The 23,712-nt window shown below is 35.2% G+C and overlaps 1 protein-coding gene across 3 annotated transcripts in view; it reads right to left on the bottom strand.

Moving 5' to 3' along the window:
• Nucleotides 1–23,712, bottom strand: part of RanBP3 (ran-binding protein 3) — a 91,445-nt gene that overhangs the window by 5,746 nt on the left and 61,987 nt on the right. For 2 of the 3 annotated variants that reach the window (XM_081742706.1, XM_081742709.1), the window contains 4 exons: nucleotides 21,872–22,024; nucleotides 15,009–15,170; nucleotides 10,691–10,783; nucleotides 6,792–7,040 (listed from right to left, as the gene is read on the bottom strand). In XM_081742706.1, coding sequence (XP_081598832.1) covers nucleotides 6,792–7,040; nucleotides 10,691–10,783; nucleotides 15,009–15,170; nucleotides 21,872–22,024 — 657 coding nt within the window. The remainder of the gene's footprint in view (nucleotides 1–6,791; nucleotides 7,041–10,690; nucleotides 10,784–15,008; nucleotides 15,171–21,871; nucleotides 22,025–23,712) is intronic. The other variant, XM_081742707.1, reaches the window with a different exon arrangement.

The raw sequence follows: 23,712 nt of genomic DNA, 5'->3' as shown, positions 1-23,712 counted from the left end.
CTTGTTTCGGGCTCGGGAATCACCTCCCGAAGTTTATCGGTTTAGTTAAGGTTCACCCTGTATAATAGTAAATTTCCGTCAAAAACATTACTTCAAATAAACTAATATTATAGTAGTAGCACGTGAGTGTTGATGAACAATGACAAAAATGGCGGGAAAATAACTTACTTACCGCTAAGTTATGGGATAAAATACCACAAGAGTATTTTACTACAAGCACTCCCCTTTGAAGTACTCTTGTGGTATTTTATGCTAAGTACTGGTAAGACTTAGCGGTGAGTAAGCTATTTTCCCGCCATTTTTGTCAAACTAGTATTAGTTTAGAAGTAAAGAGAAAATGATCATATATAATACAAATTCTTAACGCAAGTAGTTCATATTGTTAAACGTTACTGCACATTCTTCTTGGATGGGGACTGGCCATCAGTTATATTTTATTTAAAAATGTATTGTAACATGGAAGTTTAAAAAACTGAAAATGTTATGGAACCACGCACATCATATGAACAAATATAGAAAACAACTTTGGTCACAATGAACAGTTTTTGATATTTAACTTCTAGAGTTCAACATCCCTTTCAACTTTTTCACCTGTTCTTCCACGCATCTACTTCTGCATCGGCGTCAGTTAGTATTCTTTTCTTCTTTAATTCCAACTCTTTATTTTCTTCTTAATATCTTTCTTTTCTCGAGCTGCTCTGTCTTCTTTTTCACCGCGGTCTTTCAGATATTCATTTCTTCTGCTTGATGCATTCCTCACATACTGGATCATACTCTTTGTGATATTCATATTACGTATGTCACCAGCAACAACCACAGCATCCAACACACTTCTCTGGGCAATCGAGCACACCTCTTGGAGATTTTCAACAATGCACTCTTTGTTAATGGAGAAACTTCTTTCCACTGCTGCGTTGCTATGGAAAAGTACACATATCTTATGCATGAATGTTTTAAACGCATTGGAGACACCTTTACTTAACAGATCATGGAGAAAACCGTCTAATTTGTCATTTCTGTAACTGAAATTTGACAGTTTTAGTGCTGTGTCTTGGTTTGAACAAAATTTTAAATATTCCTGTTTCACAATATCAGCATTTACAGGTGTTATTTGCTCCTTCTCGACAAATGTCTCCAGGGCGAGTGTGGTACGAAGGGTTTCGTTTGTCATAGTTTCTGGAGACAAGCAATTTGCGGCTCTTGTTACACTGTATTTTAAAGGATATTTTATCATAAGTTTTTTACACAGTTCTTGCAAGAATCTTCTGCATTCTTTCTTAAAGTTCAATATATCAACATCCTTCACTCCTTTAAGCGATGTAACCGCAGAAAATCCAACATCAACTAGATTAAGTGGTTTTAAGATGTCCTTATCAAAAACATCTATTGAGGTCACTTCTAAGTTTTAGCTACTTTTAAGACATCATCTTTCACGAAGCGGCTTAACAAACTACGAATCAACGTGTTTAGGTCATTCCATAGAAACGGTAGTAATAGACTGTCTGTCTGGTACTTAGTGAGGAATTCTTCTAGTTCTACAGATACTGATTGAAGGAACCCTAATCTAGCAGGCAACATTACATCAGAGATGTGGACTTTTACTTTAGAGAAGTTTGATGTTTCAGGAGGTTTTGTTTTCACTGCATCAACATAAACTTTAGAGGCAGGAATCATAGTTATAGCACGGTTGATAACTTTAGAATTCTTCACCCACCTAATAGAACAAAATTTAAGAGGGAAAACTGCTGTTCCAGATACTGCCATGAAATCTGCTTTTCTTGAAGGGAAGTCCTTGAATAAATAGTACAACGCTCTCAAAAACTGTCACATTCAAACCAGCTTTGATATGCGCAGTCTTAAAAGCCCCATTAACAATATATAAAGAGCACGTTCCTGTCTCCAAAAGCTGTGGATTTTCACCATTTTCTTCACTCAGATAGGCCTTCAAATCACTCAGAAATTTCAAATTAATGTTGGGGCCATCAAGAGAAACCTGAAGTAACTTACAAAAATCGAGACCCTTGTCCTTGAAAGTATTTATAAATGCACTTAACAAATCCTGGGTAGTAGCATGTCCGAGGAATACTGATGTTAAATAACGTGTTAAAACTTTATTTTCTTCACTGTGCCAGAAACGAACTACTAAGTCCATTTGATTTTTCTGTGAGATAGTGTTTAGGCTTTCGTCGAACGATACTGCAAAAAATTTACGATTTTGTAGTTCACGAAGTAACGTCTGTTGGAAATATGGACCCAATCCAAAAATGATGACATAACCTATTTGTCTTTGTGTAACTGCATATTTTTAGTGACTTCACACTCAGGAAACATTAAAGGAAACAAATCCGTTGCACTCGCTTGGCTTCTGGCCGATGCATGACTTGTAACTTTGTGTAATGTCCAGAATATTTCTGCTTTTGTTACTTGATCTTTGATAAGATAACTATTTATTACACCACTAGTTTTTGCTGGGCTTTCATTTTTCTCCTCAACAACTGGAGTAGATGATGTGCCAGTCACTGAATTGGAAGACGCTGTAGAACTTTTTGTACAGGAAGGCTCCTTGCCAACATTGCTTGAGAACTTTACGATCGAACATTGTGCATTAAGAGCTTTAACAGCTATTTGACGTTTCTTTTCTTTTTCATGAGATTTCAATGATCCAGCTCCCATATTTGAAATGTCAAAATCAGTTCTGCCTGCTTTAAATGGATCGTTGGACCTAATAACCATTTTCACTGGCCTTTCCACGAGTCCTGGAATATAGTTTTGCTTTTCTCCATTTTAATGCGTGAAAAATAAAATGTTAATTGTTAGTGTGTAACAGGATTTATTGCAAGACTAGTAAAATGTTAACCTAAATACAAAAAGTGATTCAGTTAAGATGTGGGCAATTTTACTTTTTTCCGGTGATACACCTTTCAGCCACCGGCAATGGTGTTCACTGCGACATCCGCAGGCTTGGACTTCTGTTAAAAAGCTTCGGCACAGGAGTATAAGCGGAATGTTGTTCCAGACTTGTCTACTACTCTTGCTACAGAAACATGTAAATCAATGTCTTCACAAAGCAGCAACTACAGAGAAAGCTTCTGGCTTGTACGCCAGTATCCCCTCAGTGTAAGACACAAACTTAATAGATCATGAAATTTAACTTTTTCAATTATCTTACTCTCATAATCGGGGACTAATTTGCTCTTTTTGTAGTCACTGTTATTCACAACGACCATGCCAAACAAAATGTTATTCAGTCTCTTCTTGTACCCTCAACATACTTTCCAAAAACATTCACCGCCTGCACTCTGCTCACGTCTGTCTGTATTTCTCAACTACGTCTCCACTGAATAAGTTATTACTGGCTTTTAACTTATGCTGCAGCATATAACTTTCTTGCATTTTACAAAAATATACTTATTCCATACCAATCCTAAAAGCAATATTTTAAAAACAATTTTAAAACTTCCAGGTTTCTCGTCTAATTCCAGGCTATTTCCAGGTTTTCCAGGTCCAAAAGTAAATTCCAGGCTAATTCCAGGTTTTCAAGGTTTTCCAGGTCAGTAGACACCCTGTTTACCCAAAGACAAAGTAAATCAATATTCAGAGATATGTTAGTGCATATCTTTTGCTATTTTATTTAGTTCCTTACTGAGAAAGTTTAGAACTGGAAGCACCTGAAAACACTATCATATAAGGTGAGGTTTAGAAAAAATCATTTTTCTATCAGTCTTCACCATACCCATAGCCATCCGAGGCTCTCCTTTTTATTTTTTAAATACAGTAATTAGCTTACTTCCTTACTCTAAACACTTATTATGAGTCAAACTTTCTGTATTTGAATTGCAATAACACACTAGTACCAAATAATAACTACAGTATACAATAACGATATGTTCAACATCTCGAGATTCTGAACACTCTCATAAACAAGTCAACATGTGTCATAATTTGCTCTATCTACTCGATATATTTACAACCAAGAATATTAACTTTTTTGTTCTGTAGTGTCTGAATTATAGATTTAATTTGTTCGTTAATTCTGAAATGTTAATGTACTTCGGTGTTCCTCAAACTTCTTTATTTATAAAGATAAGTTTCTTTTTTCAGTCGTTTTCTTACTTTAAAAAAAAAAAAAAAAAAAAAAAAAAAAATCTTGTCATATTTCCTAAGATTCTACTGTGAAATATAGCAATTTGCCTGATTTTCGGTGTATTTTGAAGCATTTCTGTGACTCATATTAATTTCCCTGACTTTAAGGTTAATGTGAACCCTGTCTCATTATCGATTTCAATTTATCTTTCCGAGTAGCGCCAGTAACCACCTCTTAAAGACGTCTGAATCATTATGAATATTCTCATCTTCGTAATAGGTGTATTGAAATGATTCGAAAAACATGCTCCCATCTTTTAGCAATTGGCACTTCTTTACGGTAACCTTATACCTTATTCCATCAATTCTCTGTGATTTTTATTATAATCTAACATCATTCTAATTCTGCATACTCTATTATATGAATCTTGTAAAATTTTTCATTATAGATTTGGATACATTCCATATTTATTAATAAACAATACACCGACCAAAGCACTAAATATACTAAAAAAAATTCTGCAACAGATTCGGACCACTCTTTCCAAAGCTAATCAAGTCTTCCCTTTATCTTTTATAACCAGCTGTACAAAAACGTAAATTTTTAATTATGTGCTTATATGTGGGAAAGTATATGCTAAGCACCTAAATAAAAAAATTTACATTTTTATGCAGTTGGATATAAAAATGAGAGAAAGACTTGATTAACTTTGGGAAGAGTGAGCTGACACTGTTACTGAAGAGTTTTAAATATAATTAGTGCCTTGGTTAGTGTTTTATTAATGGATCTTGGTGTTCCATGTACTTTCTATGCTTTAATTTCTCTGTATTATTCTCCACTTCTGCACCTGCTGCTCCTACCATTAAGTAATAATGAAATGAATTTATCTTAAACTAGAATTACAGAAGGTCTCGAGAATAAAACCGCCACATAATGGGTTGGATTTTCTTTAATTTTCAAATATAATTAATTATAAACTACGTAGACTAGAAATAAATTTCACGATATTTTCAAAGGTGTGATACTGACGCTCGAAAAGACGCTATGGTGGTCTTGATCCCGAACCAGCAGATCTTTTATCAACCCAACGGAACAATGTATATAAAAGTCGAGATTGTACCTGTGGCTCAATAGTCTATCGATATATTATTTCACGTCATATAACGTATTGGACTTAAGTTTACTGCTAAATTATGATTTCGTTTTCTAATCTCCAATACTTTTAATACAAACTAAGACTGTTGGAATCTGGAACCTAAAAGAAACTTAATTTTGATTCTGAATCATCTGGAGGAAGGAAAGAGTAGTCTCAAAATAGCGATAACCATCCTGGATTCGGGAATTGAGAAAAGGAAGATGTTTTAAATAGTTTGTCTCAATATTAATCAAAAACCCAATGCAAGTAGCAGTGTCTATTTCATACCGGATCGACGTAACATTCTATGAAACAAAATCACTTTTATACTTCACAAAGAATTCTAGTGTACAACACGTAGAGTTTGGTTTGTCATAATTACACAAAGTGAAAATTGAAGTTCGAATTTTTTAACGGTTCAACAACGTATTTTCCTTTCCCTTTACTAGCCACTCAAAAATTTTAGTGTTGTCACAACAACAATTTTTTATAAAGATTTACTAATAGCGTGATATTTTCTCAATTAATATCCAAACTGAAAATCGCAGCAGCCTTCTATCACTCCCGGTTTTAGTATAGTGATAAGCGTAGAAATGGATTTTCTGGACGTTTAACTGATGGCAGAAAGCCGCTTCTCGCTATCTATTACCGTTTTTACTCTATAACGATGAACGTTAAAACCAGACGTAGTTTATGTCACTTCCGATTTGAATAGATGGCTAAGAGAGAAGATAGTACGTATTCTTGGAGCACTAAATCGATTCCAAAAGAACGATTCTCCCTATCTCTTATCGTTTTTGCTATATATACATCAGTATTGAAACCGGAAGTTGCAGTGAATTACTAAAGCTTCTGGTTTTAGTAGAGTTAGGAATGGAGATAAAATGTATTCCTGGGACGATTAATCGACTGCAGGAAGCAGCTTCTCGCTCTCTATAACAGTTTTTGCTCTATAGTGATAAACGCTAAAACTAGAAATTACTGATTTTTACCACTTCCGGTGAATGAAAATGAAATCTTTGGGTTTTACGTCCCACGATTATGCCGGTTAGGCTAAAGGAGACGGTGATGATGAGTAATAAATGAATGATGGAATGAAGAAAGTGGGAGGAAACGGGAGAATCCCAAGAAGACCCACGCACACGGTGTTTGTCCACCACAAAGTTCACTTGGCGGGGGCTGGGATCGAACCCGGGACCCCAAGCACCAGAGGTGAACGCTCTACCACTGAGCCACCGCGGCCCCCTCCGGTGAATGAGACCCTCTACACCCTTGAGAAAATTTACAGTGATCCATCATCAAGTAGTTCTTGAGATTTTGCGTCTCCCAAACAGAAACACGGAAAGACAATATAAAGGATTTGGTAAACCAAACTTCTTAATAATATGTCAGGAGTTCCGCATGTTCGGACTCCCGGACTCACTGAACCTCACAGGGAGTGAACTATGGTTCTCTATGGATATTTAGTCCTGTAACAGTATTAGCACACAATGTCAGTAGCAAAATTTCCACTGAAATAATGACTCCTAAGAGTTTTACTTTGCTTACAAGAACATACGAGAAAATTCTTACCACCTGTGTACCACCAGTGTCTTCAACGCTGCCTTCTTTAGGTCTCTCTTCACCACAGGAGCTGCGACCTTTTTTAATGTCAGGTTCATCTGCAGAATCTCCTTCAAACGCGGGGAACGTCCTCGACATTTTAGGAAAGCAGTCAGATCGATCAGTGTTTTGAGAACTCTGGCTATCCCCTTGGCTCCTCTGAGTCGCAACTCGCCATTCGATGGCGTTGTACAGTACTTCGGTTTCTTTTGGACTTGCCTGAAAATACAAGTTACCTATAATTTGGAACAAAGCTCAAAAACTTTACACACAGGCTTAAATACAATTTCAGAAACTCAACATCTCCCAAATCAAGCTCTCTTTATTTAATCAACCCGAAGACTGTAGAAAACTAACATTTATAATCTGTACTGTAAAATCTAATTTAAAGCTTTAAATTTACTAGATCGTTGTCAGAACTTACAAAAGGCTTTAGAACTCAATCTACATAAAAATATAGAAATTTCAACCTTCAGACCTCCAATTCTCTTTACAGTTCTAGTTAAGAAAATTATCCATAATAATGTTGTAAAGTAGGTAAATCAGCAAATTTAACTCATTAACTTAAATTTGCAACTCTGTTAAGAAACAATTAAGCTTTTTCTAATTATACAGGATGCGTCTACGAATAGACCAACTTGGAAACAATGTTTTATCCTGAATTCGTCTGGAGGGGGGATGGTGCCACTTTCGTCATCTAGCAGCCTATTTCAAAGTACTTCACTTGTAATGGAGTTGTGGACTGGGTCACAATATTATGCTTTTGCTGTAAAATTGTTCTTCAGAAATGGTGACAATTTCGTGGTCGCTCAGCGTAGATTTCGAAGAGAATTTGAGATTCCTCGAAATCGTGCGATTCCATCAGCTCATAATATCATGCTCCAGAGAATTTGTTAAGGAGTTCAACCGATTCGCGTAGAGATGTTGCGAAGAGTAATCCTAGAGTGCTTTTAGGAAGATTTGGCCAGTATCTACAACGGAAGGTGGTCATCTGAGGGAAAATAGAAATCATACATAAACTTCCGTTTTCAGTGAATTAAATTAAGAAAACCAAATGCTTGTATGTACACACTGTATTAAGTGTTGTAACTAAATAAATGCGAAAATTACTGCTCATAGTGTATTTCAAATAGCCTAATTTATTGACGAACCCTGTGCTTGATAAAAATGTCTTTTTTAGTGCTCTAAGAAACTTTAGCTAATCACGTTGATTGCCTGTATTGCAATCTTCATCGAAGCACAAAATAAGAATGGATTACGAACTATCTCACAGGAAACTACAACGAACTATGGATGAAAAGAACATGCTCTACCGAAATGCGAATATACTTCCGAAGTTTGATCATCTACAGTATCTAAGTAACACAAATTCAGTGCTTCCTCGTGGCTATACGGTTAGCACACGCGTCTTTGACATGGGAGGCCTGGGTTAGATTCCCGGTGGGAGTTAATGTGATTCAGATCCCATGTTAAGCTGTAAATCTACGACTCATGCAGTGCGACACAGACCGTTCAACTTCAAACCAACCAACAGTAACAACTCCACCAACTTTCTGTTAAATAATCACATTATTGATAATACTGAACATTTTCATGTTGCGAAATAGTATACAATTTTTTTTCGGTTTTGGCAAAATCATGAATTTAAATATAGCATGAATAAGCAAATTGAATGTACCTTATTTAATGGTGAACTGTTGACTGTCAAATTATAAATTATGAAATTAGAAGTAATATGAATTTTGTTTTTATTAAAAAAGCTATTAACAATGGTGCTCCTCATGTCTGTCCAAATTTCTTTTGTCTATATTAAGAGTTCTATCTCTGATGCGATTTAGAAAAATTCTAATGTGTTCTTTGGAATCTGATGTAAAATATTATGTAAAATACGTTTATCGTTTGTACTATGTTTATACTAAAACAAATGTTCTGATAAATTTACGATGGATGCATTTCTTTATTTATATTCCCGAATATGCTCTCTAATCCGAATACAGGGTTTCTACTTATCTGGGGAAATCTATTTACCTGACTTCTCCCTGATTTTCCCTGACCTTTGGCAGAAAATTCCCTGACTTTCATGACAGGTGTCGGATGACACTGACATATAAATAAGGAATAAATAACGCTGAATACTTATATATTAGAATATTTACTATATAGAGATAAATAGTAATCAATTGCTCATATGTACATTCCACTTACCTCCCATAAAAATCTGAGCAATGTCCCATATAATGGTTGACTAAACTTAAATTGGTGTACAATTAATGTTAGAAAAAAATATACTTTACAAAATTTCCCTGATTTCCAGTCTTTTTCCCTGATCTTCCCTGATTTTCCCTGACTTCTCTGACTTCACATTTTATTTCGTAAACACCAGAGTTAAGTTTCCTTTTCACCTAAATATCAGATTGTCTAAAAAATACTGAGCCTTTGGAGTCAAAAGTGATTCGAAAATAAAATTATTACATATTCACCACTCATTTTGTTTGACGATCTTTTGCTATTTTTTCATAAACACCATACTTGTGACCTGTCCTGCTGAAAGATGCCACTTCCGCTGGAAATATGGCCAACATGAATGAGTGTACATGATCAACGATGAAGTTCCGATAATGAGAAGCCGTCATGGTGCCTTCCACACGCACTACTGTACCTAAGGATGATCATGTGAAGGTTCCCAAAATCATAATGAAACCCCCACCGGGTTGTTGTTGTGCAACATTATGCACATCTCGAGGAGTTGTTTCCTGGAAGACGATCGATTCTCCCCCCCACCCCCGTCGATGTGATGAAAGCACTATTTTGATTCATCGAACCATACAATGTCATGCCACTGCTCGGCGGCCCAATGACGATGGGCATGTGACTACTCCAGTCGTGACGATGTCGTGCTGTTAAGATTAGTACACGTGGGATGACAGTTGCGGAGGCCCTGGTCTAACAGTGTACGATGAATTGTATACTTAGACATATTCATGCTTTATCCACTATTAACTTTTACTGTTAACTGTGTTACAGTTTGCGACCTACCCTGTTGTACCACGCTCGACAGTCTACGGTCTCCGACATTTTAATGAAGTGTAGCCGCCCACACGTTATCGTTTAGTGCTGGTTTCACCGCCCTTTTCCCACCTTTGGAAAACACTAACCACAAGAGCTCGCGAACATCCGACAAATAGCGCTGTTTCTGAGATGCTCGTTACAGTTGCCTAACTAGTATCAAATTCTGATATATCGCTGACCTTCTCCATTCTATGCACAAGCACCACACTGACTGATCGAGTAACCCCTGTCACTGTCTGGCGTGTCGTTCTGTTATGTTCCATGACTTTTACGTCAGCCCAATGACTCTTGCGTAAGTAGCAGGTGATCACACTTCTTTAACTCGGAATCTAAACTACCTGCATTTCCATCGGATATATCCCAAACTCACGGTTCAAATGCAAATTACTTACTCACGAAGAAGCGTAATCTATTTGCACCATTAAACGTCAACGAAACAAGTTTCATAAAGTAACAGTCATACAAATTGCAGACTTGTAGATTGTTTTACGCCTCTGTACAATACGAAGGATTGAACCTATTATCAACGCGAGAGAAAACCACTATTTGACTTTGTATCCAAGGCTTTGTACTCTTAACATATGTCTGTGTGCACGAGAAAAAGCGAAGGAATACTTTTATATATCTATCTAACTATATATATATATATATATATATATATATATATATATATATATATATATATATATATATATATATATATATATATATATATATATATATATATATATATAAACTTGTAAATATAGTAAAGTAACTTTTCCCTGCTAATGTAACTGAAAAATGTTATGTATACATACCATTACCAAGAAGACTTTTATTTGTCCGTTGTCCATTGCAGTAATACGAACACTCTTTGGGCTAGGACGATCAACAGCCATCTCCGACCATATCTAGGGAGAAAAAAAAAACGGTAGTTTAGTGTCTTAATAAACCATTATTGCTGTAACTTTCTCAATCTATAAACCTGACTGCACAATTCCAGATTAATATTTCAATTGATTATTTGGTATTTGAATTACTTGAATTTATATTCAGCACTGTCGTAAAAAATTAATCTTTGCTTTTGAATGTTAAGTGACATGTACCAACACACGTTGGTATATAGCCAACGGGCTTAAGTCAAAACATTTACTTTTTTTAGGAGAGCCGAAACAAACTTCAAAATCGAACAGAAAATACGACTTAAGATGCATGGATCATTTTATTTATTAAGATCACGCAAGTGGGACTTATAATATTGTAAAGTTAGTACATCTGTTACTCCACACGGTAACTTTTTTTTTTTTTTTTTAATAGATACCTAGAACGAATATCTCGGCCCATTCCGTTAATGGAGCCAATTCATTTACGTTTTCAGGGACAACGGCGAATTACGTCTGTCCGTTACTTCACACAACTTTTTTTGTGCAATAGATAGCTAGAGCCATTATTTCGGCAGTGTTCGTTACAGGAGTCAATCCATTAACATCATAGCCGGTAACGCTAACGAACAAAGTCCATGACACATCAGAGAATACTTAATTCAGGGTATGGAGAGCACGGTGGCTCAGTGGTAGAGCGCTTGCCTCTGGTGCATCGAGTCTCTGGTTCGAACCCAAGCCAAGTAAGGTTGGTGTGGACAATACCGTGTCCGTGAATTTTCTCAGGGTACTGTCATTTCTTTCCACTTTCTCATTCCACTAACTCTTTCATCAGTATTCACTTGCTTTAGTCATTGTCTCTCTTAGCCTAAACGGCATAATCGTGGGACGTTAAACTGACAAATGTCATTTCATTTAATTTTTAATTCAGGACATGTCTAAAGTCTTCATCAAATTTCAAACTATTGTAGCTTGAAAACGGCTAGTTGTGTAAGAATAAAACACCAGCACCTCGAAAGAGGGAGGGGAAACTCGAACACGCAAATATATGATTTTAATGTGCAGTATTGGTTTTAAAGAAAAACAACATAAATTTCTTACAAAATTCAAAATAATTGGAGTTAAATGAAATTTTTACTTCACAAATACTCCGACCGCACGGTTCAAAGCAAATCGACAGGCAAACCATTCCTATACTTTGAATACTGATGGAGGGGGGTGCGAGATATGTTACTACTGTGCGTCGCTCCTACGCATTAGTGACGTATTCCGCCAACCAAACGAAACCTGAACATGTTTTGTTTCGAACTAGTGGTCTTTCATTTAAATAGGATTAGCCGTTTTCAGACATAAACCTTCAAATCGGATGCAGACTTTAAGAGCCAACTTCTACCAAAGGAATATTTAATGTCAGACACAACATGAGAAATAAAACAGAAAGACAAAATCGGAGAATGTATACATGAAATTATCACATTATTAAGTATCTGTTAACACAGATATAACACTTTTTTCAATAATGAACTTTACATGAATACAATTTGGAATACGGTAAGTGCTGAGGACTTCCTTAAATTCTGTCACTAAAAAGTTTTATTTTGCTGCTTCTATCACTTTTGCAATCTTCTTTAACACGACTACTCACTCAAATAAAAATTCAATTACTTTTTATGAAAACATGTAGCATTTTGTGACGCAAGGCTTATAAAACTGAAACTGACGATTTGGTAAGCTAATTCCTCTTTGTTATTGAAGGAATCTTGCAATGAAACTTTCTGACGGAGCACTGGACACTAAAACATCTTTCGTTGATAAATTGCGTATACGCTCCAATTTCTTGAGACTATTTTTAACTTAATTTTACACTTGCAGTTGAATATACATTTAAAAATTAAGGAATTAAAAAGTTTATACAACTTTTTGCATTATGCTATGTATGGCTATTGGCTTGTTAGTATAAGAAATTATCTAATACTCATCAGCTCTGCATCCCAAAAATTACCTCATCTCCAAAAACCTACATCAGAAAAATCACACTTCAGGAATTTTTCAGTAATAAAAAGGAACTAGTTCTACCAAAGATGTCAGTTTCAATTTTATAATCCCTGCATTACATAAGTGCTATAGGATTTACAAATGAAAACGCCAGAACTTTAAATGAAATATTGGAATGGAAACTACAACTGATAATGATTTTCTTTTATTACTATAGCGAGAACCAATCACTGGCATTATGTTTCGAAGATAATATCCTCCTCTACTTCGATGGGTGGAACAAATTCTAAAGGTCAAATTTTGCACTACATCTGCACATATATCGGGCAGTAAATGCGCAATGGTGCGTTCGATGTTCTCTTTGTTTTCACGACTTGTTTGTGGCTAATTCTCATAGACTTGAAACTTAAGATAACTCCATAGAAAATAATCCAGAGGGGAAGAGATTACATGATCTGGGCAGCCAGAGTAAATCTTAATTTTTCGACAGAATGCAGCAGGGGAACTTTTCGTGCAGTAAGCCCAGTCTTTGGTGACTTAAGTGGCAAGTTGCACCGTCCCGTTCAATCGCGTATCATTTCTATGCAGTTTTCCCACAGACTGCTGCACACAGCTGTCAGTTTAATCTGGCTAATCCAGTTGCAAGAACACGACTTCCAAGTTCTGATGTCCTTATGATATACCTTCGTAAAAAGTGATCGTTCTTCACGTGAATGACTTAAACTTGTTGCAAACTATATTTAGAGTGGTTGAAACATACAGTAAAAACTCTTAGCGATGCAACTTTAGATAAGTCCTCGACACCTATCGTATTGTAAATTGTGTAATAAAACAGCATCTTTAAATAAATTTACATGGATATGTTAAATCCGCTTACAGCAAGTGCCTATAATGCACTCAGCGATACAAAGAAGAGACATTTTTATATCACGAAATTATATTTCAGAATAACTTCACAAACTCTAGCAAAAAGTTCTCTAGCACTGATTTCTCTCGACTTCTCGAGTTCATGTCTGGCAGAACGAAAATAACATAGAAAATCACAAATAATCTAGAACATACATTCCCTACACTTCAAAAAGTCACTTCAATTACATCCTTATGACCCATATACGAAGTAAATAACTTCTAGAATGAATCACTCCAATAACAATGTATTTCAAAGAGTTTAATTTTCATAGCAGCATAACTGTCGGCCATCTCTGAACGTCTTCACAGAGTAACGAGATGTTTCAAGATAAAATATAAACAAATTAATAAAAAGGAAAAGAAACCAAGTGCAACACAAGCCAAAAAGATAAGCAGACTATTTATATATATATAAAAAATATTTACGCAAAATTTGCTTCAAAATCATGTTGTTCTGTTTCAAAGTCCTTTTCTCTGCATCTGCGAGAAAAGCACCTGGCGTTGTCTCAAAAGATAACGTTAATTAATGAATCCTGTTTAACAGACAAATCCAATGTAATTTAACATATTTCAAGAATCAATACAGCAGCCGTGCTCATTTGGTTTTTAGCCTGCGACCTGTGATAATAATGAAGTTTTTAATGAGGGTATATTTCAATATCAATTTCACCTCAATACGTGGCTGGTTCTCGTACAGTGTTTTTAGGTTTACATAGAAATTGTTTTTTATCCATTTTCTCGAAAACTACGCATGAGGTTTCAGTAAGATCTACCTCATATATCCGAACTGGTATATGTTTCATCTCTGGACAAATGTCTTTCCGTTAAACACTGATAATACTGCATAATTTTCAGAGGGTGTGCAATTAATCTCCAAGATTTCTAACTTCTTTACAAGCACCAACACGATACGTAGATCTATTTCTATAGAGAATTACAAGTGCTATAAAACTATGTATCTCTACTGTACACTTAAAACTATTTCACATTTTAAAGACGGAAAAATAAGACAGTTGAGTTGATTTTGAGTTTAACGTCCCGTTCAGCAGCGAGGCTATGAGACGTGGACCTACTGCTTAATGTACAATCCGAACCACATGAGCTCCCGCCGAGAATCGAACCCATTTCCCACGCCAAAAATAAATAAGACAAAGCACTTCTGAAGATATCATTCCGCCACTGAGACTATGATTAATGGTTTTCAAGAACCGATATTTCAATCTTAATTATGAAACTTATATAATACTAAAACGTACATGCCAAAAACAATACGTAATTGTTTCCTTAATAAATTACAAAGGTGAAAAAGAGCAATCATTAAACCAAGCACGGAGGCGATTAAATATCATACCTTTGTGTTGAGTACAACTCTTAAACTGCCTTGCGTTCTCATGATGAGGCGGGACTGAATAACTCCACTCCCAAGGTCTTTGTCGTTTAATCTTAACTGACCTCTTCCTCTCTCCACCCATGATGAGGTATTTTTGTCGAAGGCAAAAAGTTTACAGTTCATCTACAAACAAAAATTCACATATACATATAGAAAGTGAAATCTCAAAGTAAGTATACAGGAAATGAAATCAAATTTATTTACATTTCATTTTATACTTTTTTTTAACCTAGTACCATAATCTTAAAAAGAAAGACTGAGAGCAATGTAATATACGGTTATTACATGATTAAACATGTGAATACCTTCTTGCGAAGTAGTATGTGCATCTCTGTTAGGAGAAATTAAACAACAATGTATACAATCTTTTATTTTATAATGTGTATTTTTGATACACAGCACATAAATAAATAAATAAATAATGTATTCCACCAGAATAATAATTACAGTGTCTACTAAAATTCCAAAATTAAATGTCGTGACTTTTTCTTGACTTTCATGACCGTTTTCTGATTTCCTGACTTTTTCATGACTTTCGTGACCGATAGACGCCCTGTAATTATAAATTCCATCAGAGAAGCAAAGAATGACACACTTTCTAACGCAACAAAAAATTGTTTCTCTCAATTTTCTGGAAAACTATGGAAGAGCCTTTACCCTCCCGAATGTCATTCTATTCAGCTCGATGTGATCTACTGATTGACTTACATCTTTCCTTTGTTTAATATAATACGAGGGTAAGTCAATCAGTAACTGCAATATTTTCTATTTCTTTTCAAGTTGGCTCTATGGCATTGTGTGCTCACCAGACGCTGTCACCATTGCAACGTTCTCACATCAATCCGCTTTGCGCTGTTGCGAAGTAAAGATGGCCACGCCATTCTCTGTGTGCACTAAAGAAGAACAGCGTTCCGTTTTTTGTGGTCTCAAGTGTACCAGAAGCGGAAATTCATAGAAGACTTTCAGCACAATACGGGGACAAATTGAATAGTTCAAAAGTAGTTGAACGAGAGTGAAGGATGAGAAAAGAGCAGGCCATCTAGCTACAACAGCAACTGATGACATCATTGAACGAGTCCGTGCCCTGATTCTGAATGGCACATGAGTAACTGTTGATGAAGTGGCAAACCGTACGCAGATTAGTCATGGTTCTGCATATGACATCATGCATAACAGGTTCAACTCCCACAAAGTTTGTGCGAAATTGGTTCCGAAAACACTCGATGAAGAGCACAAGCGAAACCGTGTGAGAATCTGTCAGCACCTACTGGACCGTTATGCTAAAGACGGTGAAGCATTTCTCAGGCGAATCATCACTGGAAATGAAAATGGATTCATTACTTTGAACCAGAGAGCAAATGCCAGATGGAATGGAAGCACTCCGGATCTATCGTCAAGAAGAAATTCTGAAGTAAACATTCTGCAGAGAAAGTGATGCTCACAGTGTTTTGGGACTCCAAGGATAATCCTGGAACGTTACCTGGAAAATGAGTCAAAATAAACAGTTGAAGATATAATGATATGTTCGTGTGCAAGTTGGTGCGCAATCCATAATAAACGCAGAGATTGACTATCAGAAGGCGTTCTTGTGTTGCATGACGATGTGCGTCCTCATACCGCCACCTACACCGCTCAAACTTTTCAGACGCTGCGTTTCGAGGTGTTGGAGCATCCTGCATACAGTCCCGATCTCGCCCCGTCAAATTACAATCTGTTTGATCCACTCAGAGGCTGTCAATTCCGCTTCAATCAACAGGTGAAGGAAGCAGTGCATTCGTAGTTTGCTGCACAACCAAAATCCTTTCTTGTAGAGGGTATCGGAAAGCTTGTGCAACGGTGAACCTAGTGCATTGAAAAGCACGGTGACTATATTGAAAAATGATATGAATAAAAATATTGTACTCTTGTGATAATAAATAACAAAAATTGATTGCGGATACTTATTGACTTATCCTGGTTAAACAAAATTTAAAGCGTAGAAGTTAATCATAATTTTGGGCTATATATATATATATCAATAACTATACTGATATTTTTGTCTTGCTAGTGTCATAATGAACAGCTAGATTAGTGTATACTTCAATATAAGTTTCATGTTAATAGGCTGCCTAGTTATCATATAGGATCAATGTTTAAATCTCGGAAACTACGCATGAGGATTCACACTCAATTTTGTTCAGTTCAATAGACATATCCTTTCTGAACAAAACTTTAAATTTAGTAACTCCATCGCCCAGAACCAATCTTCAATACGGGACATACAAAAAATGTAAGAAAAATATTTTTTGGTTACGGAGATACAAAGCGTCACAGAAAAATGTATTGCTTACGTCACGGCAAGAGAAACAAGCAGTTTGGACATGACGTCACATATCCAGTCCCCCTCTGAGTAGTGTTAACAGCTTCAGGGAACGTTTTAATATTGCATTTTCTTACTGTAAACTACAAATACATTTAGTGTGATAGTAAAAGGAAAGTGACAACGTAAGTAAAATACTCACCGCATAAAAAATAACGTGTTAACAAGACCTATTCTTCTAGTTTAAAATATACTGAGAGTCATCTCTAATGTTCAATCACTACAAATATTTTAGATATGTATCAAAAGGATTGTTTTATTGTATTAGATCAGATATATTCGGAGTCTTAACTACTACATCAGTTCAAGTTAAAAGATACGGGACACCGCACTACACTTTCTTGCTCCATTACCTTAAACTAAGGGTTGTGTTGCAGTTATTAATGAAACATATTCTTGTGAAATACGACAAAATATAAGGCGTTTTCGGAAAACTTCGCCGAAAGAAAACTATCCTTTGTATATTTCTCCACAATAACTAACTTATTAGGGTTATTAATAACACATCTGTTTATAAAATAATGAAAAATTGCATGAGTGGTAATTTACAAAATTGTCAAAGAAAGGTAAAGTTATTTCTTGATATTTTCATGCAAGTGATTTACTCAACATTACAAGAATGCTAGTGAAAATTTTATGACATAGAACTAAATCGCCCGTGTCGTTTTTGAGAAAGTAATTGAAAAGAAACTTATCCCCAAGAGTAAACTATTGCTTGTGATTTTTTTCGTAAGAAACAATTTATACAATATTATAGAATTATTAATAAAATATTTCTATATGAAATATAAACAAAATGACGAGAGTCATTTTTGAAAAAAAATTATCCGAAAAAAAAAGCACTCCAAGAAAAAACTACCTCTAGTGCATTTTCTCGGAACAAATGAGTTATGTCACATTGTCAGGTTATTAACGAAATATTTATTTACGAAATATGAAGAAATTTGCCTGAGTCGTTTTTGAGAAAATCATCCGGAAAAATATCATTCCAAGAATAAATTATCCCTTGCAGATTTCTTTCAGCACAAATGAGTTAAACTATCTTATCAGGTAATTAACTTGAAAAACCAAAACCACGATTAAATTATGGCATCAAAAGCATCAGGTACCAATGTATTAAGGCCTGGAATGCCCTTCCCCTACGTATCAGAGAACTACAAACTTTTAGCAAATTTAAAAAACAGCTGAACGAGTATTTAAAAAATTGAGACAATACCACGTTAATGTGTCATTATTATTGTTATTATATGAACTAATTAAGTATTTATAACCTCATGTAACTTTGTGTTATCTACATATATTAAGTATTTACCCGCCATCTTATAATATGTAAATAAATTCTGAAAGGGAGAACCACAAACAGCAGAAGCTCGGCCTCTCCCTGAATCGCTAAAAAGATTGTTAAGTAACTGTTTTGTACTCATATACATATTAATAAATTCTAATTCTAACAAAATATTTATTTATGAAATATGAAGAAAATCGCTTAAGTCGTGTTTGAGAAAATCGTTCGAAAAAAATTAACTCCCAAGAATAAACTATTCTCGTAGATTTTTCACGATAAATGACTTATGCCATATTGTCATGTTATTAATGAAATATGAACAAAATCGCCTAGGTAGTTTTTGAGAAAATCGTCCGAAAAAAAAACAAGAATAAATTATTCTTTCCCGATTTTTGCCAGACAAATGACTTATACCACATGATGGAGTTGTTTTTGGAATTAATTGATTTATGAAATATAAACAAAGTCGTTAGAGCTGCTTTGACAAAATCGCAATCTTTAAGATTTACCCGTAAGTGAACTACCCTATTTTTAGAGGTAGGAAGAAAATTCGAAAAAGAAATCGAGGAACATATAAAAACCTTAGTCTCGGTACGAATGAGTGTACATCAGAACAAACGACCAGACAGACAGACAGGCAGACAGATGTAGAAAAATCACTTTTTCGGTATCTATTGACCATGAAACGTGTAAATCCGTTAAAATCTAAAATTCGAATTTTTTCACAATCACAAAGCTTTCTTCTCTTCTTTTGTTTGCTCCAAACTAATAGATCAGGCACAGACACCGTATTATAGCTACAAATATAGCTTTTATTTTCAAAGCTTGGCTGTCAGTGTTTTGAAAGTTCATGTTCTATTGCCGCCTACATATTTCTCTCATTCTAAATTGTACACATTAAAAATTTCTCGGCATATACATTATAAATGTAGTGAATCTCTCGAGCAAGTCAAGTTTAGCCACACCACTTGAAATAATTGTTGAAATATTATATGTTAACTAGTTTTCTTCTTATTTTCATCCAAAAGGTTTACGCTGGTCATAACAATATTCCACTTACTGTAAATGAATTCAACGAGGCCAACGGAAGTAATTGTTGGAAAATTACAATCCTTTCACGATTCACATATAAATACTGCGTCCTGGCATATGACACAAAAGCTACAGTGCAAACACAAAACAATCTGTGCTAGGTGGCCACTAAAAATAACAAATGCTAAGTAACCAAGTCAGGTCAGGGCGAAACTGATGGGCCCACACGCTAGCGGTGGACGAATACCGTGTACTTCCGTTTCCTCCTACTTTCTTTATCCCACCATCATGATCCATTAACATCGTCGTCTCCCTTAGCGTCGGTGCATAAACATGTGACACGGTAACGAATAAATAAATATTTACGTGAGTTTAGTTTTACCCTCTAAAATGGTTTCATAGCAAACCGAAGTAACCCTTGAGACAATTAACTCAATTGGATAATATTAAATGTGCCCAAACGACCTCAAGTTTTGAATGCATTTATAGTATACAATATGAGGCAAAGATACCTTGTAACTTTGGAAAGATAACTCTAAGTTAATGAACATATATTATGAAGGTAATAACTATTAAATGATTGGAGACAAATAATATCAGATGTATGTTTGTGATGGAAAGATACTCCAAAACTACGCCACATGTCCCCTTTCTCATTAAAAAATCTGGACCTGAATCCGAAATGGCGGACTTCAAAATGGCCGCTATGATAGTACTATACAGTAATAGATGCGGTTCTATATCCATTACTCCTAGCTAAGATATAGTGTCATTCCCTCTAGCTGTTTCAGATACCTTTGCCTCATATTGTATAACGTAAATACATTCGAAACTTGAGGCTGCTTGGGGCACCACTTAATATTATACAATTGAATTATTATTATTATTATTATTATTATTATTATTATTATTATTATTATTATTATTATTATTATTATTATTTCATTGGCTACTTGGTTTGATATGGAACCAGTTTAGAAGAATTCGAAAAATGTATATATATGTGTGTGTATGTTGTGTATTTTATTATTTTACTTACGCTCTTCCAAGTAATCCTGGTTTTAATATTCGTCACGAAGGTATCAGGTTAGGGTAGAAATTTCCGAGTGAAAGAGAAATCACAAATCAGAAAAGTTTGTACTCCAGTCAATCAATGCAATGGCATCCCTAAGTGTCTTACAGGTTTTGATTGTTTAAAACTTTTGTTAGGATTTCGAAACTACGGAGAATAATCTCATTTGTAGTGATAGTACATAGCAGTAAAAGTGTATGTAGTGACTTCCATCCAACTTTTAGTTATGACGGTCGAGTAACGGCTAATGGAATGTGTAACAGAATTAAAGAGTATGAATTGACGCATATTTATAATAATCTTTGAACATACTATGTTATGATACATGTCTAATATTTAATCCACTATTAACTATACTGTTTCAGTGTTCCCTTTCTCAGCAGATCCGAGCAATTCAAGCACAACCATCTTACTTCTCACGGCTTGCGCGTGAACTGTTCCGATCTGTTGAGTAACGTTATCAGAAAATACCGAACCAGCACAATTAATAGTATATTAAATACTGCACGCAGCAAATAAGTGAACGTGTAAAGTTAGGCTAGTAAAATTATTGAAATTTTACTACTGTAGAGAAAACTTGATAATATCCAAAAATTGAAGAAAGACAATATTGAGAAACCACGTGCAATTCGAGAAAAAAAATAATATCGAAATTAATGCAAAAAAAAAAAAATGTGAAAGAAACTGCTGTGTGGAAACAAAAGAACGATGTCAATACATAGATTTCTAGCGAGTTGAGTTGAATTTGAGTTTAACGTCCCGTTCAGCAGCGAGGCTATTTGAGACGTGGACCTACTGATTAACGTGGAATCCGAACCATATGAGCTCCCGCCGGGAATCCAAGCCGGGTCTCTTACGTCAAAGGCGCGTACGCTCACCGCTTAGCCACAAAGGAGCCCAAGCGATTTAGCATGCAGAAAGCATTTCAAAATAAAATTACATATATTATTAAATTAATCTTGAAGATTATTACGCTATATTCGATGAAATTTGTTCCCTCAGCTTCAACTCATTCGTGTAATTACCATCTACTTCCAGAAGTCTAAATACTATAAATTTCCTTAAATTTAGCTCACCTGTAAAACATTGGATTCATCCTCTTCTCCTGTAATAACTGCAACTTCTTCATACTTTCGTTTGACTGAACGTGATTCTTCATACTCTCTGGCAGCTTCACTTAAACTTTTGGAAATCTTCTCTCTCGAGGAACCATCGGTCCAAGTGTTTTCCTAGGAAGATAAATGCATGATCATTAAACATCATGTACCGGTCACGTATTTCATGTTCATTTCCATAAAGGAAATCTACATCTACACACTAAAGGAAATCTACATCTACACACTAACGAGTAAAAAGCGTTTTGAAAGAACATACACTGATATAAATATAAAAGGATTCGAATATTTGAATGTCGTTGCTGTCTGTTATTTATTTATTTTTTTGTAATAATAATAATAATAATAATAATAATAATAATACAAGATTTATTATGTAGTTACATTCTCAAAGTTAAATACGAAATTGTTATGAAAATTTGCTGTAATTGCAGGAGTATGTGTGGCTGGAAGCATTAAATATGGAACAGTTTGATCACGAAATATAGTTAGGTATTACGATGCAGTAAAGGATCGATATACTTAATTGTAAGAATAGTGTTTGGAAATGAGGGATCTGTAATGTACCTGGGTTAGTAGATGTATTTGAACAATCTGACAACAAATGTCAATTTGAATTCTTCATAACAGTATTTTAACTGCAGATACGAGGAGATAATTGAACCTAATGATAGCTATAATGAAGGCTTTACTTTTTGATAGATTCAAACTGAGAAAAGTAGATACATATTACATTCTAATGTATTAAAACTGAGAAGGTTTGTACACTTCTGTCAACTTCACTGCATGGAACACTGACAGAAGCGGTATTGCCGCGGAAAGTTACAGGCCTCTAATATCAGGAAGTGGAAGAAATTTTGCTACATAGAACTGCTACTTGCTGGTAGTGCATCTACGAATTTTACAGTCAACAACAGCTACAGTCTTTTATTTTTATTTATATATATATATATAAAGCCTCTTGGAAAAGCCTTGCACCCTTTTAACACCATCTGGAATTAAACAGATAGTACTAAAGTATTAGAATTTCACAAGTACGATTGCCAAAATATGGTCTTTTACAGCAAAGTGGGTGGCCAAGATTTTCTGAACAAAATACAAATTCCACAACCTACGGCAGTAACGCAGCAAATGCACCAATGATATCATAATCAAAACATCATCCAATCAAATGTCTCGTCGCTTTACGTTCAACCTTAAGACGAAATATAAACGTTGTAAGGAATTCCCCAGTATTTCTAAACTTTTAAGTCATTAAATATACATGCAATTACTGTACATCAGTACACTTTTACGTAAGATTCAACTTGTTAATTTCCATCAGATGTCTGTGTCACATTATGGTACTACAGTGAAACCTCTACTAACGAACACCTCTATAAAGCGGACACCTCCCATAACGGACACATTTTGTAATCCCCAAACATTGCAATAGGGAAAAACATATTGGCAAACCTCTCTAAAGCGGACACTCTCTAGTACGGACACGGACAGTCTTTTCTGTCTTTTATAGGTATTATTTACCTCCGTATTACGGACACTTTCTCTAGAAACAAGTTAAAAAGTATAGTAAAAATTCATTTTTCATATATGTCACCAAGCAAGCAATGTGACATTTAGCTTCCTCAACTGTCTGCTCAGCAACCCAGATGAAGCGTCTCTGTTTAGCAACAGTCTCATGTATTTTGCATGCATCCCACTCCCACCCAAGCTATTTTAGCCACAAAAGTGATTGACAGTTGCCCGACGTTTGGGATGACATGTTATCCTACTGTCCCTCTGGAATCTCTGACCAAGCAGAA

The sequence above is a fragment of the Thermobia domestica genome, chromosome 16, assembly GCF_964235325.1.
Source record: "Thermobia domestica chromosome 16, izTheDome1.hap1.1, whole genome shotgun sequence".
NCBI classification, from domain to species: Eukaryota; Metazoa; Arthropoda; class Insecta; order Zygentoma; family Lepismatidae; genus Thermobia; species Thermobia domestica.
The sequence above is the reverse complement of the archived record's forward strand: the minus strand, read 5'-3'. Positions and strand labels throughout refer to the sequence as shown.